The sequence below is a fragment of the Leptodactylus fuscus genome, chromosome 1 (assembly GCF_031893055.1).
Source record: "Leptodactylus fuscus isolate aLepFus1 chromosome 1, aLepFus1.hap2, whole genome shotgun sequence".
NCBI classification, from domain to species: Eukaryota; Metazoa; Chordata; class Amphibia; order Anura; family Leptodactylidae; genus Leptodactylus; species Leptodactylus fuscus.
Genome location: NC_134265.1, coordinates 184,491,226 through 184,508,406, shown reverse-complemented (window position 1 = coordinate 184,508,406; position 17,181 = coordinate 184,491,226). Strand labels below are relative to the sequence as shown.

General features: G+C 41.3%; 1 protein-coding gene across 3 annotated transcripts in view; it reads right to left on the bottom strand.

The window, feature by feature from the left end:
• Positions 1 to 17,181, bottom strand: part of KIAA1958 (KIAA1958 ortholog) — a 94,806-nt gene that overhangs the window by 60,558 nt on the left and 17,067 nt on the right. For all 3 annotated transcript variants that reach the window (XM_075280432.1, XM_075280431.1, XM_075280430.1), the window contains exon 2: positions 7,068 to 8,268. In XM_075280432.1, coding sequence (XP_075136533.1) covers positions 7,068 to 8,244 — 1,177 coding nt within the window. In that variant the 5' untranslated portion in view covers positions 8,245 to 8,268. The remainder of the gene's footprint in view (positions 1 to 7,067; positions 8,269 to 17,181) is intronic.

Here is a 17,181-nt window from a genome sequence, read left to right as displayed (position 1 = left end):
GTAAAATGTATTAAAATCCCAGATTACGCTTATCTTGCTGCAATCTATACAATAAGTATGCTAGGAGCATCTGCAGTCCACTTTATAGACTCTGCCAGAAGTTCCTCACTAGTTTAAAATAACAAAAAATGCCTCCCCCCCCCCCCAACATGTTTTGGCAAGTAATCGTTGTCCACAGGGATTTGCTACAAGCCTGGACACAGACACGTAACCTCTAGAGATGAGCGAACAGTGTTCTATCGAACACATGTTCGATCGGATATCAGGCTGTTCGATTCGAATCGAACATCACGTGGCAAACTCCAAAAAAATTCGATTCCCCTCCCACCTTCCCTGGCGCTTTTTTTGCACCAATAACAGTGGGACAGGAACTACGACACCGGAGGCATTGAAAAAAATCGGAAAAAGTCATTGGCTGCCGAAATCAGGTGACCTCCATTTTAGACGAATAGTGGATTTCAAATCCGGGTCATATCAGAATGTGAACTTTGTGACTATGAGACAGGGATAGCTGTACAGGCAGGGATAGCTAGGGATAACCTTTATTTAGGTAGGAATGTTATTAAAAATAACTTTTTGGAGCTCTATCGGGTGTGTAATTGTGATTTTTGTGAGATAAACTTTTTCCCATAGGAATGCATTGGACTGCGCTGATTGGCCAGAGTATGGAATTCGACCAATCAGCGCTGGCTCTGCTGGAGGAGGCGGAGTCTAAGATCGCTCCACACCAGTTTCCATTCAGGTCCGACCTTAGACTCCGCCTCCTCCGGCAGAGCCAGCGCTGATTGGCCGAAGGCTGGCCAATGCATTCCTATGGGTATACACTATGGGTATAGACTTAGCAGTGTTGAGCCAGTTCTGCTCAACTACACCGTGTGCCAGTCAGCCCATCAGATGTAGCAGAGCCGAGGGTGCACTAGAACCCTTGTGCACACTCGGCTCTGCTACATCAGATGTAGTAGAGCCGAGGGTGCACTAGAACCCTTGTGCACACTCGGCTCTGCTACATCAGATGCACTAGAACAAGGGTTCTAGTGCACCCTCGGCTCTGCTACATCTGATGTAGCAGAGCCGAGTGTGCACAAGGGTTCTAGTGCACCCTCGGCTCTACTACATCTGATGTAGCAGAGCCGAGTGTGCACAAGGGTTCTAGTGCACCCTCGGCTCTGCTACATCTGATGGGCTGACTGGCACACGGTGTAGTTGAGCAGAACTGGCTCAACACTGCTAAGTCTATACCCATAGTGTATACCCATAGGAATGCATTGGCCAGCCTTCGGCCAATCAGCGCTGGCTCTGCTGGAGGAGGCGGAGTCTAAGGTCGGACCTGAATGGAGACTGGTGTGGAGCGATCTTAGACTCCGCCTCCTCCAGCAGAGCCAGTGCTGATTGGTCGAATTCTGTACTCTGGCCAATCAGCGCTGGCCAATGCATTCTATTAGCCCGATGAAGTAGAGCTGAATGTGTGTGCTTAGCTCAACTACGCCGGTGGACTAGTTGAGCTAAGCACACACATTCAGCTCTGCTTCATCAGGCTAATAGAATGCATTGGCCAATCAGTGCTGGCCAATGCATTCTATTAGCGTGAGCTGAGTGTGCACAGGGGTTCCAGTGCACCCTCGGCTCTGCTACATCTGATGTAGCAGAGCCGAGTGTGCATAAGGGTTCTAGTGCACCCTCGGCTCTACTACATCTGATGGGCTGACCGCCACACGGTGTAGTTGAGCAGAACTGGCTCAACACTGCTAAGTCTCTGCATTCCCATAGGAATGCATTGGCCAGCCTTCGGCCAATCAGCGCTGGCTCTGCCGGAGGAGGCGGAGTCTAAGGTCGGACCTGAATGGAGACTGGTGTGGAGCGATCTTAGACTCCACCTCCTCCAGCAGAGCCAGCGCTGATTGGTCGAATTCCGTACTCTGGCCAATCAGCGCTGTCCAATGCATTCCTATGGGAAAAAGTTAGCTTGCGAAAATCGCAAGCTGACAGGGATTTCCATGAAATAAAGTGACTTTTATGCCCCCAGACATGCTTCCCCTGCTGTCCCAGTGTCATTCCAGGGTGTTGGTATCATTTCCTGGGGTGTCATAGTGGACTTTGGTTTGAATCGAATTTTGAACCTCGAACATTTTAGTGTTCGCTCATCTCTAATAACCTCCCCTTTTCTTCTCCACGGCCTGTATCTAGCTGCAAGGCCAACATAAAATAGGTCATATTAACAGACAGAACCACTTACCAACAGAAAATGACATTTACACATTAATGTCAACGTCACTCCTTGTGCATGTGGTCAAAGGTGCCTCACATGACCACGACATCATGTAATGACAATTCATTGACCAACATCATCGCACGATCACCAAGGTGGGTGGGGAATGTGATTAAGTGGCTGACTCACAAAGAGGAATATACCCATGGGGGTGGGTTTACAATATATAAACCTACTAGCCTCTGCCTGTGACTTCGTCTGCAGGTTGTTGGCTTCAATGATCCACCTATATTCAGCAAATTGCTGCTGTCGATGGTTTACCTGCTCCCACCTTTCGGCAGCTCTTAAACGGTCCTGCTGCTGAACATGTTACTCACGCCATGCTTGTGATTGTTCCAGCATCTCAGCAGCTCGTTGGGACGCCATATTATGAACGTGTTGTTGGCGTTGATGATCTGCCTGCTCCAGTGTTTTGGCAGCTGTTAAGCTGGCCTGGCACTGAATTCATTCCTCGCGCTGTGCCCGTGATTGTTCTGGCATCTCAGCAGCTTGCTGGGAAGCCATATAATGAGCGTGTTGTTGGCATCGAAGATCCGCATGCTCCGGCATTTCGGCAGCTCTCAAGCCGGCCTGCCTCTGAACTTGTTCCTCGCACCATGCCTGTGTTTGTTCTGGCATCTCAGCAGCTTGCTGGGACACCATATAATGAGCGAGTTGTTGGCGCCGAAGATCCCCCTCAGCTCCGCTTGAGGAGAACTCTGTTGACTTCTGTCTCCCTTCATAGCTGTCGTTGTTTTAGAATTTTGTAACAAATTAGCTTTTCTTTTTCCCGACATGTTTAAAAGTAGCAAACTGCCAATTTGGATTAAAGGTGTTTTCCCACCCAGAGTGTCAGCACTGCCTGGAGCAGATTAGATAATATGCAAATGTATGTACAGAATGGACTGAGGGTTAGCTGAGTGTTTGCATAGAAAGATAACAGACTTGGCTAGAACCTGAGATAAGCTGCTGCAAGAGCAGTTTAATATAGTATGTGAACATATATTCATAACAGTCCTGAAGCTATGTCAATTACTGGGATAAAAAGTAGCCTATGTGTTAATTGAGGTTACAAACTATGTATGTGCCAAATTTCATTCAACTCCATTCAGCTGTTTTTGCGTGATTGAGTTACAAACACACAAACATCCAAACACACAAACTTTCACATTTATAATATTAGTAGGATATCTCTATAATGGGGTAGTAAAGCGTTACCTAAAAGACAAATAAACTAAAGAGTTCTGGTAAGATCTAGATCTAAATATCGCCAAATTCAAAAACACTATAATACAGGAGGTTAGGCCCCAACCACAATCCAATAGCATTGCCAGTAATGTTACGGTACCAAGTTCAGATAAGTTCAGACAGGGTTTTTTGGTCCGGAACCTGAGACGGCCTCCGTCTGGTTCCAGACCAAAAACTGGGTAGCCGCAACTGAAAGCCGGCGCACTGCACCGGCATCCAGCCGCGCACTCCGCTCCGGATTAGGCACTATGAATGTTCCTAGTCCGGAGGAGGCGACTCAGCTTGAAGAATGAACATCTCGCTCCCGGAAAAAACTCCTGAGAGGCTCTCATTGATTTCAATGGGAGCCGTGTTTTTGGTCAGGATTTTGAGGCGGATATGGCCTCAAAATCCTGACCAAAAATCTCTGTGTGAAATTACCATAATACTGAAAAACTAAAGTTTTAGGGTGGAACATAAATAGTCATAAAATGTATTTTAATAACTTAGTTCAGTAACATACTGTATTTAAGTAAATATATAACCTATGAGACTACAGCTACTATTAGTAATGGTAAATATAATGGTAAGTATAACGGTAGTTAAATATTGCTGGAACTTTTTTTTATTATGTTCAAAAAGTGTATATTGTTTACACACACATATATATATATATATATATATATATATATATATATATATATATATATATACATACATATATACACACACACATACATACATACATACATACACACACACACACACACACACAATTAAGAGTATCCACAATGATGGACATACATTTCTGAAAATAATAAAAGTCATAAGTTATATATAATATGAACAATATATAAGGTCAAAGAAAAGCAGAGAAAGAAAATCCATCATTCACTCCTGAGGAACTGAATATATTTAGAGAATATATCCATCTCGCCTCCTCCTGTAGTCAATTTTTGTTAAAATCTCCGCCCCCTAGGGCCAAGCTTAACACCCCAAAGTGAGAGCCAATAATCAATAAAAGTATTGTTTTATTAAGTGACAACAGAGCCACTGTGTGTCTGTACAAGTCTAATAATATTCACTATAGCAGAAAAAAAACCTGCATTTATGTAGCACATGCATTTTGAACTGTAGATACTTGCAGCGGCTCTGGCCACATGCAATATGGCATGTAACAAGTAGTAGCAAATATCAAAGTGTGTACACAGTATATGATACAGTATACAATTTATGCATACCAATCTCCTTCTCTGGCAGGCTCCGGGTGTTTGATAGGTACTTTATAGAAATTTGTTGTTTATGAATAAACTTTTGGTGAGCACTCTCAAAGGCTTTCACCATGGTCACACGTAGCGACAGGTGAGTTGTTTCTCTGTATTACTCATGTTATACAAATAACTGGAACCGTAGCTGAATTATAGACATTACATAAAAAAGTGACCTTCAAGGACATTCAAAATACTGAGAGGTATTGCTAAATCGAATATTAGAGGATCAGACTGGAAATTTCAATCAGATTCTTGTCAACGACTTTTCAAACTACCAAGCGTTCATTTTGTCAGGTGTAAATAGGCTTTTACAAGTACAGAAGTCGATTGCGCTTTTCAATACGGTGAGAGAATACCACTTCAGACCTTTTGGGCATACATAGGGCACATTACAGTCTATGGAAATGTTTCGTGAACCTATACCACAAACGTGGTTTGAACAAAGCCTCAGGCAAATGAACATGAATAGCATGTGCAAGGTGTATACAATAAGCAATATGTCCCTGGCCAGATCACCTTAATCGAGGATTTCATCATTTGCTATACTGACAACCATTTCAGAATTATTTTTCCCATGTCTACAAACAATCACAAGCAATAGGGATTGGAGGAAAATCTGCCATGTGCTAATTTGTTATAAAGAAAATGAGCAGTAGACATCATACGCGTGTGGCATTTCTATTAATACTTGAAATATTTTGCTTTCTTCGTTTTACCAGTTATATTTGTTAGCATATTACATTAACTACTGCAATAAAAACATTTGACAAGAATCTTTTTCACACATTAAAAAAGAAAATGATGGAATATTTCTAGGAACTGAAAATAGGATTGTGAGGCTGGGTTCACATGGGGTTTTTTGAACCGGATTTTGACACGAGAATCTGCCTCAGAATTTGGTCCAAAAAACGCCTCCCACAGCTAGCCGCGACTGTGGCGGAATTCTGACAGTCGCGGAATTCCACTCCAGATTAAGCCAACATAAATGGGTCTAGTCGGGAGGGAGTGTTGAGTCACGGACACCTGCGGCTAAATTCAGCCAAGGAATCCGCGGCAAGAAAAGGCAGGTCGCTTCTTTTTTCTTCCCGCTCACGGAAAAAGGAAGTGAATGGCTCCCATTGAAGTCAATGGGAGGCGTTTTGTTGGACTGGATTCTGAGGTAGATTCTACGTCAAAATCCGGTCCAAAAAACCCTGTGTGAACCCAGTCTGAGGCTGACATCAGATTCAAATTCCTCTTAATTTCTGCCCGTCTAGCCAAAGCAGTTTGGCATCCACTGATAAACAGGGTAAGGTGAATCATGGTAAATCATGGATTCAGCTTGCCAAACACCAAATCTTTCTGAGGCTAAAGCCTCACGTTGTAAAAACACAGCGTTTTGGCTGCAGGGGGAGCACAGTGACAAAGAAATGCTGCATTTTACACTACCTACAAAGTGAATGGGATTCTGGCCAATCCCTTCCACACACTGAAGAAAAAGTCAGCAGCAAAAAAGCTGGGTTTTCAAAACTGCCCTGTAGAAGTGCTGGAATTTTCATATAGGTATAATAGGGACAGAAAATCCGCAGAGGAAAACTCTGCAAAAAACATTTCCGCCACATTTTATTACATTTTTTTTTCCTGCATTTCACAACATGGCGCCTTAGTCTAAACTAAGATTCTGTGATTCAGATACCTACTGCATATTCCTGCCTAGGCTGCCCATCGTAATTACAAGTTCTGACGTATGTAAAGATTCTAAAGCAACCCAGACGCATTAGATGTATGTCACTTGCTCATTTTGGTAGGTTTATTTAATTATTTAATGCATATAAACTCCTCCCAATGGCTTTAAACTGACCGATCCTTTTGTTCTCAGGATATACGGTAACCCGATATAAAATAAGACTGGGAGCAGCTATCTTCCCTCTCTCATGAAGTACACATGCACTATTCAGAAGATTGGGCATGTGTATAGGGGAGTTGGGCAAGGCTCCCGACTTCAGTGTGAACATGCATGGCAATGGTTTATTTCCTTTCCTGTATGAACAAAATACTGGGTCTGCTGCAATCAAACATGCCCAAAACTTCTCTTGGCATCTGCATTCAAAGGAAAGATTACTTGGTTCGGCCAACATTAATCTAATATGTATGTCCATCTTTAGGCTGTCAGAATAGTGAAGGATAGAGCCATGAGAATCCTGCAGACTGACACACACATTAACAATGTGAGGTTTTGCTTAATATTATATTACTATTAATTTGTTTGAAGCAAGGTAGTATTTCTATTGCTTTTATCACAGACTGCCCAAAAGCATTCACTTCACATGCATACACTTACATACCTGGAATCGACTGTGCAGCGCCTTCAAGGTTAATATTAGCAATGCTAGTTGGCTGCTGTTGACTGGAGCTAACTTCAGGCTCAGCGCTAACTGATGGAGAGAGTGCCATGTCACATGGCAATGCTGGTTTCAGTACAGGTGGAAGCAGTTCTTCAGAAAACTCTTTCTTCTCCTGCCCTGGTAACTGGAGTGCTGATAAAGGTATGCTGATAGGTTGATTAGGATTTCCGGTGGAGGTGCTGACAGGCATCTGAATTCCTATTTGTTGACTCACAAGTGGAGTGTTAGATGGCGCTTTGCTTTGTGAGGGCAAGGTTGGCCGCAGTGGTTTCTGAAGTGAGGGTCTTTGTAAGACCAATGGGGAAGGTGTAATAGCTTGTATGTCCAAGTCATTACTTAAAGATGGAGGCAAAATGCTAGGTGGTAAAGTTGGTCCAATAAAAGGAGTTGAGGAAGGAGTCTGATTTTTAGGCTTGGTCATCTGTGTTAATGATAGTGTGGGCCCATCAATACCACCAGTGAGTTCTGCATTAGCAACAATGTAATAGTCTTCAGGATTCTCCTGCTTGATCTTCTTCACAATAACATCATTACTGTCCTCATCAGCAATATGAGATTGGGACCCAGAAAGAGAGGAGTTAAGACCACCACTGGGTCTCTTGCGAGGAACACTAGGAGATTGCTCAGCTCTCCTCTCAAAGTCACTGTCTTCATCAGTCACAGAAGATTCACAGACCATATCAAACAATGTGGTTTCATCTTCATATTCTTCTACTGGTTCATCCAGCTCTGACGCTTCACTACAGTAGGAAAAATCACATGAGTCTCTGGTTCTGTTGCAGTCAAGCTTAGTTTTTCCTGGTCTTCCAGGGTACCTTTCCAATGGACTAGTCTGAGTCTCTGATGGAACACCAATTATACTTGGACTGTCTGAGTTGAAGCTCCTATTGTCCTGGAAGCATACTCTCTCTTGAGGGCCTGCCCTACAAGTTGTAGTTAATGGCCAGTGGTATGCATGCCCAGCACTACATCCCCACATAGCAGTAAGAGTGCCATGAGAGCCCTCAGAGAGCAAGTGCTTTAGGTTGGGAATAAGGCTACAAATGGTCCCATGACTATGAGCCCAACTTACTAGCTTGGAGAGATTTTCTGAAGATGTATGAAGACAGTCTTCCATGATTTCTGATCAGGGGGAATCTTCCTACAAAGTAAAATAGAGAAGAATCAAATACATTAAAATTCTCCTTCTCATACAAATATGGAATTCAGGCAAAATATTAAACATTTTCTAATACACAGGTGCCCAACTTAATTAAATCAAGAGCCATGATAAAATATAGTAAGTGGTGTTAAGCCACAGACTGAGCAAAGAGAACCCATTGTGCGACTGCTGAGTAAACAAAGTGCTAACTATTTGTTATGTTAGTATTTTATTTTCTTTGCTGAAGGTTATGAAGCTTTACAAGTATTTCAATATACTTTAGTTACTTAGCCTGTGCTTTAAAGTTAAGATATTTTTAATGGTGATACTTTTTTTTTTTTTTATATATATATATATATTAAAATTAAAATGCACAGTACACCCTACACCCACCATTGATTTTTTTTTATTTTTTTTTTATTAGGGTCTTGGCAGGAAGCTCTTTATGTTCTTGAACTTCATAAAACATTGCATGGTGAAACCAAATGTTAACCCCTTAACCCCACAGCCAATTTTTGTTTTGGCATTTCCATTTTTCCCTCCCCCCATTCCAAGAGCCATAATTTTTTCATTTTTCAGTTCACATGATGGCTTATTGTTTGTGAAACAAATTGGACTTTGTAATTGCACCATTCAATATTCTGTGAAATGTATTGGGAAGCTGGAAAAAAAAAATCAAAATGAGTTGAATAGAAAAAAAGCATTTGCACCAATTTCTTACGGCTTTAAATTGTTACTGCATTCACTATGTGGTAAAAATGATATGTTACCTGTATTCTGTAGGTCAGTACGATCACAGCGTTTTGATACCTTTTAAAATATTTGAAACTTTGCCACATGTTTAGCCACATGTTTCCCTCTCTGCATGAAACCGAACCGAAACCACGTGGACCCCATCCTAGTCTATGGGGTCCGCGGGTTTCCTAATGTAACCTTTTTTTTAATGCGGATTAGGTTTCCCCGAACGGAAACCCGAGCGCAGACGTGGACCAAGCCTTAGCTAAATTACGATAATTATAATGTACCAGGTAGCAATCTTTCTTCCAACTAACACTAGTAGTTCTCCCAATAACTCCTCTTCTATACACAATACTAGGAAGTAAAACTTTTTAACCTGATCTCTGAAGAAGCAAAACATTGTCCACAGTAATCATAAAGCCAAGTTCTTGTAAGTGAAAATGTTAAAGAGATTATTCTTATGCTATTGTATATGTAAACATTCAAATTGCTTTTCTGTCTTTCTAATAATGAATCAGGAGCTATTATAAAGCACAAATGCAGAATTTGCAGTGTAGTACTGGTTTGTTTATTTTCAGTAGTCTTGCATAGAGACCTGTTAATGGAAATTAAATGGGTATTGTTAAGTAACTGTTTATAACAATTAATAGTACTCAGGAGTAGCAGATATTAGTATGCCAGCACAAATGAATATTCTGCTTTACTTAATGTTGTTATGTTCCTTAGCTAAACATTGAGTATTACTTCACTATGTTTAATGTGGATGCAACAATTTGTAGTCCCTTTAACATATAAACTAAGCAATACAAATACAGTACATGGATAAAACTATTTGGACACCAACTCATTAGTCCTACATGCGCTTAAAAAGAGGCAAAATTGGACAACCCCTTTAAGTTTTAAATCAGCCAGCGGCAGTGTGTGTGGAGGGGGGCGGGATTATATATACAATTATACATACATGCTCATGTGTCCTGAGGCTTCTCCTTGGTCAGCGGTCAGGTGACTGCTTTAGCAGGCCTCAAGAAGAAACCCATGATGTCACAGGTAGTGACATTGCATGCCATTCAATGACTAGCCTCAGTGGCCACGTGACTGCTGAGGCCAATCAGCGGAAGTCCGGAAGAGACCCATTGAGCAGAAGGACCAGAACGCGTCAGGTGGACAACAGAGCATAGGGGACTGGTGAGTATGATTTTATTTTTTTCTTCACTGCCCCCAGCTGATTTAAAAGTCAAAGGGGTTGTCCATTTTTGCACACACAACCCCTTTAAAGGGGACCTTTCACCACTTTCGGGCACAGGTAGTTCTATATACTGCCAGAAAGCTGACAGTGCGCTGAATTCAGCGCACTGTCGGCTTTCCCAATCCGTCCCCGGTGTAAAGCGCTATCGGTCCCGGTACCATAACGCTTTACAGTCAGAAGGGCGTTTCTGACCATTAGCCAGAGACGTCCTTCTGTCTCGCGGCGCCTATCGCGCTGTGCTGTGGAGCCGGGAGGAACGCCCCCTCCCTCTGCTGATAATGCTGGTCTATGGACGAGCTGTGTGAGCAGAGGGAGGGGGCGTTCCTCCCCGCTCCACAGCACAGCGCGATTGGCGCCGCGAGGCAGAAGGACGTCTCTGGCCAATGGTCAGAAACGCCCTTTTGACCATAGAAGAGCTACAGTACCGGGCCGTAAGCTCTTCACACCGGGCACAGATCGGGAAAGCCGACAGTGCGCTGAATTCAGCGCACTGTCAGCTTTCTGGCAGTATATAGAACTACCTGTGCCCGGACATGGTGAAAGGTCCTCTTTAATGATATCTCATTCTAAACTCATAGGCATTAATATGGAGTGAGTTCCCACTCTGAATCTTCAGCTATAGCTTCAGGCTGAGGACCTACACTAAAGCAGCTTTTTTTGTTGCAGGTTCTCAGTATTTTTTGAGCCAAAGCAAGGGGTGGATTTATCAGAAGGTAGAAGTACTTCCTACATATTTCCCATTCCTTTGGTAGCCATTCTTGACTTTGGCTCAAAGTGACCCAATTTTGGAAACTAAACCCCTGACAGAATTTATCAAGGGGTATACTGAGTATTTTGATCCCACAGACGTTTCACAGATTTTATTAACATTGGGATGTTAAAATGAAAAATTACTAATATGTCACTTTATCCCTAACGTTTTCACTTATCCAAGAAGTTAAAGAAGAAAAAAACACCCCATAGGTAGTTACATAATGTCTCCTGAACACAATACCCTATATGTGGTTGTAAACTGCTGTATGGGTGCACGGCAGGGCTCAGAATGGAAAGAACACTATTTGGCTTTTGGAGGGCAGATTTTGCTGGAATAGTTTTCAGGTGCCATGTTATAATTGCCCCTAGTGTACTAATATAATGGACAATCCCAAAAAGTGACCCCATATTAGAAACGACACCCCTCAAGGAATTTCTCAAGGGGTATGGTGAGCATTTTGACCATAACCGTTTAACAGATTTCATTAACACTGGGATGTAAAAATTTAAAATTACTTTTTTTCCCCCACAATTCACTGTCAATTTAGCCCCAAATTTTAAATTTTCACAAGGGAAGAAAGAAGAAAAAGCCCCCCACAGTTTGTTAGACAATTTCTACTTAACACAGGAATGCCCCATATGTGGTCATAAAATGTTGTAAGAGCTCAGAATAAAAAGAGTGCTATTTGGCTTATGGAGGGCAGATTTTGCTGAGCAACTCGAGTACCAATTCAATGGAAACCCCCCAAAAGTGACCCCATTTTATAAACTACATCTACAAGGAATATCTCAAGGGGTATTATCATTTTCAGCCCAATAGTGATTCCCAAAATTGAATGTCTAAGAATGGCGCCGGGGCGTGTGCAGTAGAGCACCAGAGGGAGCACTACTGCACATGCGCTAGATTTGGATTGAAACCGCCGGGAAGAGACAATTGGAGGCGGGGAATTGAAAGCAGGAAGAGGACTTACATAGAAGAACCAAGAGAGGAGGGCATGAACACAGCATGACGTGGAGGATTGCACGGATCGCCCACAGTGCACGGTATGGCTCATTTACATATACGTTTAAAAGGGGGGGGGGGTCTTTTAACAAATGATTAGCAGGACCTGAAGGCTATTCAGGCATATGTTTATCTAAAATAGCGAAAATCCAGTGATAGAGCCCCTTTAATGCAATGTTTGGGGGTTTAAAAATGCTCGATTGTACCGTACCCCTGGATAAATTCCTTCAGGGCTTTAGTTCCCAAAAAGGGGTAACATATCAGTAGATTTCATTTTACTGGCATTTCAGGGGCTCTGCAAAAGTGTCATGACATCCAAAAACCAATAGCATTCCTTCCCTTATTAGATCTGTAAGTCTATTAGTCTGAGCCCAGTAGATCAGCTGTACCAGGACAGTGCATCTTCTGATAAAGTTTACACGCTGAGAACCACTTTGCTCATTCACCCTGCATAGTGTAGTATCGGATATAGGTATTGAAGTGCTGCTCCATAGACTACAATGGAGCACTGCTGCAATACCTAAACCTACTAGCACATGTTGTACGGAGAGTGATCAGCACAGCTGCTGACATGTAAACATTACAGGGAGGCACACTTTCCTGCTACAGTTAATCTGCGGGGGTCCCAAGTATTGGATCCCACGGATCTAATATTGGTGGCATAGTCCTAAGGCTAGGTCATCAATATTAGAAACTGGTTAGCCCCTTTTATTGCTATGTTGAAAGCAATTGGGTATGCAAATCCTCAAGATTGCATTGTGCCAGCAGCCAAACACCATTCAATGATGTCCCAGATGTGCTATACAGGCTGTGTTAGTACTTTTAGGCCACATAGGCTGCTCTCAGTAGCACAAGCATCAAGCAGCTTAACGTTGTACTGTTGAAAAAAAGCCTCCTGGGACACTTTTGATAACTGACCAAATCAATTCCCAGAATGGGAGGAAAAGGGTCCCAGAACTGGACAACAGAGTTCTAGCGATAGGTATGTTTGTTTTACACTCACCCCCACAACTTCTGAGTTTGCTCTAAATCCTAAACAACCCCTTGAAGCTCTGCATAGTCAAGAAATTTATATACTTATAATAATCTCTGCATGTACAACAAAAAGCTTCCTGTAACGATTCTGGTAGACACAGCTGAAATCTGGTAGCCAGATGGAACAAGCCAGACTCAGTCAGGAATAGCAAAGTTGTAGTTCGGGGTTCAGCTTGAAGTGTGAATCGCAAGGTTATAATTTACTGAAGAGTAGAACAGTCTGGGAAAGAAAGTTCTGAGAAGCAGGAGATTGGAACAAGTCACAATACTCTAGCAAAGACTGAACTGCCTCATAGGTATAAGTCGGCCCAAACAGGAAAAAAGATGGCTTCACATTGGCACAGATCGCTCATCTTTGTTAAATTAAAGGGGTATTCCCAAGTCGCATACTCACCAGTCTTTACTGCTGTAAAATCTTCTTTCTTCCTGGTTTCTTGCATCATTTGGTGGGCGGGGTTTCACATGCAACCTGCCGTTTAGCTCAGCCCCCAAATTCGCATGTAGCTCCGCCCACCCATATTGGACTATGAAGTACAGGCAGAAGCAACTCCATTCTGTGTTACATACAGAGACTGCCTGTCTCTGCCATAATGAACACAACTGAATTAGCTAGCCTGATAACTGGGAGAACAGAAGAAATGAAAGCAGCTCCTCTCCCCTATCTGCTAACAGGAAGCTAGGTCAGATGGTATAGACACAGGAATAGCTAGATACACAGGCTCGCTCCCTGCACTTAGCCCCTCCTCCCTCCCCCCTGAGAGCAGCAGATACATCACTTGACTTTTGAGCAGATAAATCAAGGGCTGTGTCAACAATGAATTGAATAAAGTAAGATAGTGGACAAAGCAGTTTTGCTGAAGCAGTGTATTTAGGAAAAGTGTTACATTCACATTAACAAGCAGTATAAATAGTATCCTTGTGATTGGACAACCCCTTTAAATTCCAAGATAAACACAGTATCCTCCAGTGGTGAGGAGTGGAAGTGCAACACAAAAGTTCAGAGTGAGAGAAACAGTGGCCACTGGTGGTAGATTAGCAAAATACACCAGGATTCTGACAATTCTATTCCTATTTTAATTTAATGTTTCAATTTTTCAAAATGATTTTTTTTTTTTAAGACTATCAAAACCTTGCTTAAATGCTATCAAGAAATATAGCAAGACTGGGCTCACCTTTGTATCAGGCTTAAAGCTTTTCTGTTCCATTATATGAATAGAAAAATGGAAAACAAGACAGGGATGGATCAGTTCCAGGAACCAATGATGCCTTGTGGACCCCACTGACTAATGTTATCAAGGGCAAAATAAATTTGGTTAATTTGCCATTTCAAAAAAAGCTGAATTTGTGAAATAAAGTTATGTGCTGCCCCAGAGTCAGAAATATTCCATTTAGGCATTCCTCACTGTAGCCTGCATCATGTATCCAATTCCTTCTCACTGCGCCACCTCATCTCTCGTTCTACCTTCACAAATAAAGTATACGGGTGGGCACTAGCCACCAGTGACATTTCTGTAATGCAAAGAAAAATATGCAAATATGCCCCCACCCCTCCCTTTTTTTTCACTGAACATCTATAGGCTTTCTATTTATAATATTTAATCTTCATTTTTGCTTTGCTTTGCAATTCCTATTTTATTAAACATTAGGTGAGCACTCCTGTAGTTATTTGCCGCAAATGGAGATCTAGTAAAAAATTCTGTCCTACATGCAAGTTTCGTTGAGATTGGGCCTGTTTATTCAGCACAGGATATGAAGGGTAATCAGACACAGCCTGACATCTCGAGTTTCTCTTATGTGGATTATGCCCTACTGCCGCTCTCTGTTGACCTTTGCAAGTAGGCCAAATAAACAATATCAGCGGTGTTTGGATTTCAGGCTACTTTGCCTAGCAACTAATTTAATGCAAGAATACGCTAGTGTAAATAATGTGGTTATAAGTTTTCTGCAAAAAGAAAGACTTGTTTAGAAAAAAAAAAAATATATATATATATATATATATATATATATATATATATATATATATATATATAGTTATATAGTAAAAATATGGATAAATAGCCAGGCGTGAAAAATAAAATCAATTTTATTAGCCAAATGTTAAAATGCACTTCAACTTAAGGCTGAGGCCGCACGTTGCAGAAACGCAGCTTTTTTTGTTGCAGATTTTGTTTGCGTTTTTTTGAGCCAAAGCCAAGAGTGGCTACAAAAGGAGCGGGAAATATATAGGAAGTTCTTATACTTCTACCTTCTGCTTAATTCATTCCTGGCTTTGGCTAATAAAAAAAAAAAAAAAAAAAAAAACGCAACAAAATCTGCAACAAAAAAAAGCCGCATTTCCGCAACGTGGGGCCTCAGTCTAAGTCTACGGGCCTGTTCATATGGCAGAAAATGAATACTACTCTTCATTTTCCAGTCCTATGCTTTCAATCACTGATTATTCTCAGATAAATGGGGCTAAACAACCAAGTGTCTTGCATTGCAGAATCTGTGGCAAGATCAAACAGGGCGCTTATATTTTCACCATCTTGCTTTGATCATTGTCTACCATTCAAAACAGTTAGCAGGCAATTTTAGGGCAGAATTTGGCACCAATTTTAGACTGAGGCCCTATGTTGCAAAGTGGACTGAAGAAATTACAAGTATAAAGAGCTTCTTAGAGTTACCATTACTTTTGTATACATTCTTGTCTTTGGCTCAATATAATGCAGAAAAATCTGCAACATAATAAGCTGAGTTTCCGCAACAAGGTGGCCTCAGCTTTAAGCCAGGGACCCACGTGGCATAAACATTGCGACAAGAAACGCAGCATATTACAGTCACTGCCAACCATTGCAATTTTGGAAATCACAGCATGGCAATTATACTTACAGAAACGCTGGCTGTTTCCCTATAGGTATAACTGAAGTGGAAAGTCCACTTTTTGTGAAAAGGATTTTTAAGAAAAACAGTTACGCACTTGACGAGTTTTTTTTCCTGCAGAAGAAACGTGAGTCTTAGCCTTAAAGCGGAATCTGCTTCAAAATCTGCATCAAATTTCTCCATGTGAACATGTTACAAATGAAGTGTACTCGTACGGTATCAACCAAGTTCATGTTTTTAATGTTTTTAAGTTCATGAGTACTTTTTTGTACCAATTTAGTGGCATATTAGTTCATTATATACTATAAAAATATATAATACACTCTATATTGTCCCATAATCCTATTCATAAATATTCATAATATTTTTGCCCAGAATTTATATAATTTTAACACTTCAGTATGTGACCTGAAAATCAGGGCAAAGGAATTGGAGTTGTAGAGTCAGAGTTTCCCACACTGGCTTCAAGGTAAGATGATTAATTTAAATTATACAATTAATAATATTATATAATTATTTATCTGCATAGTTTGTTGCATATTTAATTAATTGGAAACCAATCACTAGATTTTCAATGAATTAGAGGATCTTAACTGCTGCTATCTGACCATGGCTCCAAATCATATCAGGACCACCATCAGGACAGCATTGGTGGTATTGCCGTCAGGCGTCCAGTGACAACTGTAATGGAAATGGAATTGGTGGCTAGCAAGTTAAATTTAAAGCCTGATGTCTTAGTAGTTGTAACGAGAAGAGGCCCCTAGCTATGTATTTTCCAGTTATGTATTTTGCCTTAGTGAGTTATCACCTGTTCAAACTTCTCATACACAGTATGGCATTTGAGTCTGTTAGCAAAATCTGGTTAACTTCAGGAATGTGAATGTGTGCTCTGTAATCAGAGATTTGTTTTGGTATTGTTTCCTTTCTATTTTTTATTCCCATTTTATTTTATGTATTATATTGTGCTTTTATCTGCATTTGTTTGTCATCCACTGATATATATTTCTGTATATGTTACTGACCAGTACCAACAGCTCGGGTTAATAAATATATAACATTTCTAAAGCTCGTTTTGTATTATCCTATAAACCCAGATACCCTCATGGGGTACGCCGATATGAACACAGGGCCTTATGAGATTTGACCTTGTGACTCAAATAAGGGAGGGGGAAGAAAAGTGTATTTTTATGATCAAAACAGCGTTATATTCAGGTTAGTCTGACCTAAGTGTGCTGCTGATTTAACGCCTCCATCTGCAGTCATTTTTTTTAATTTTCTC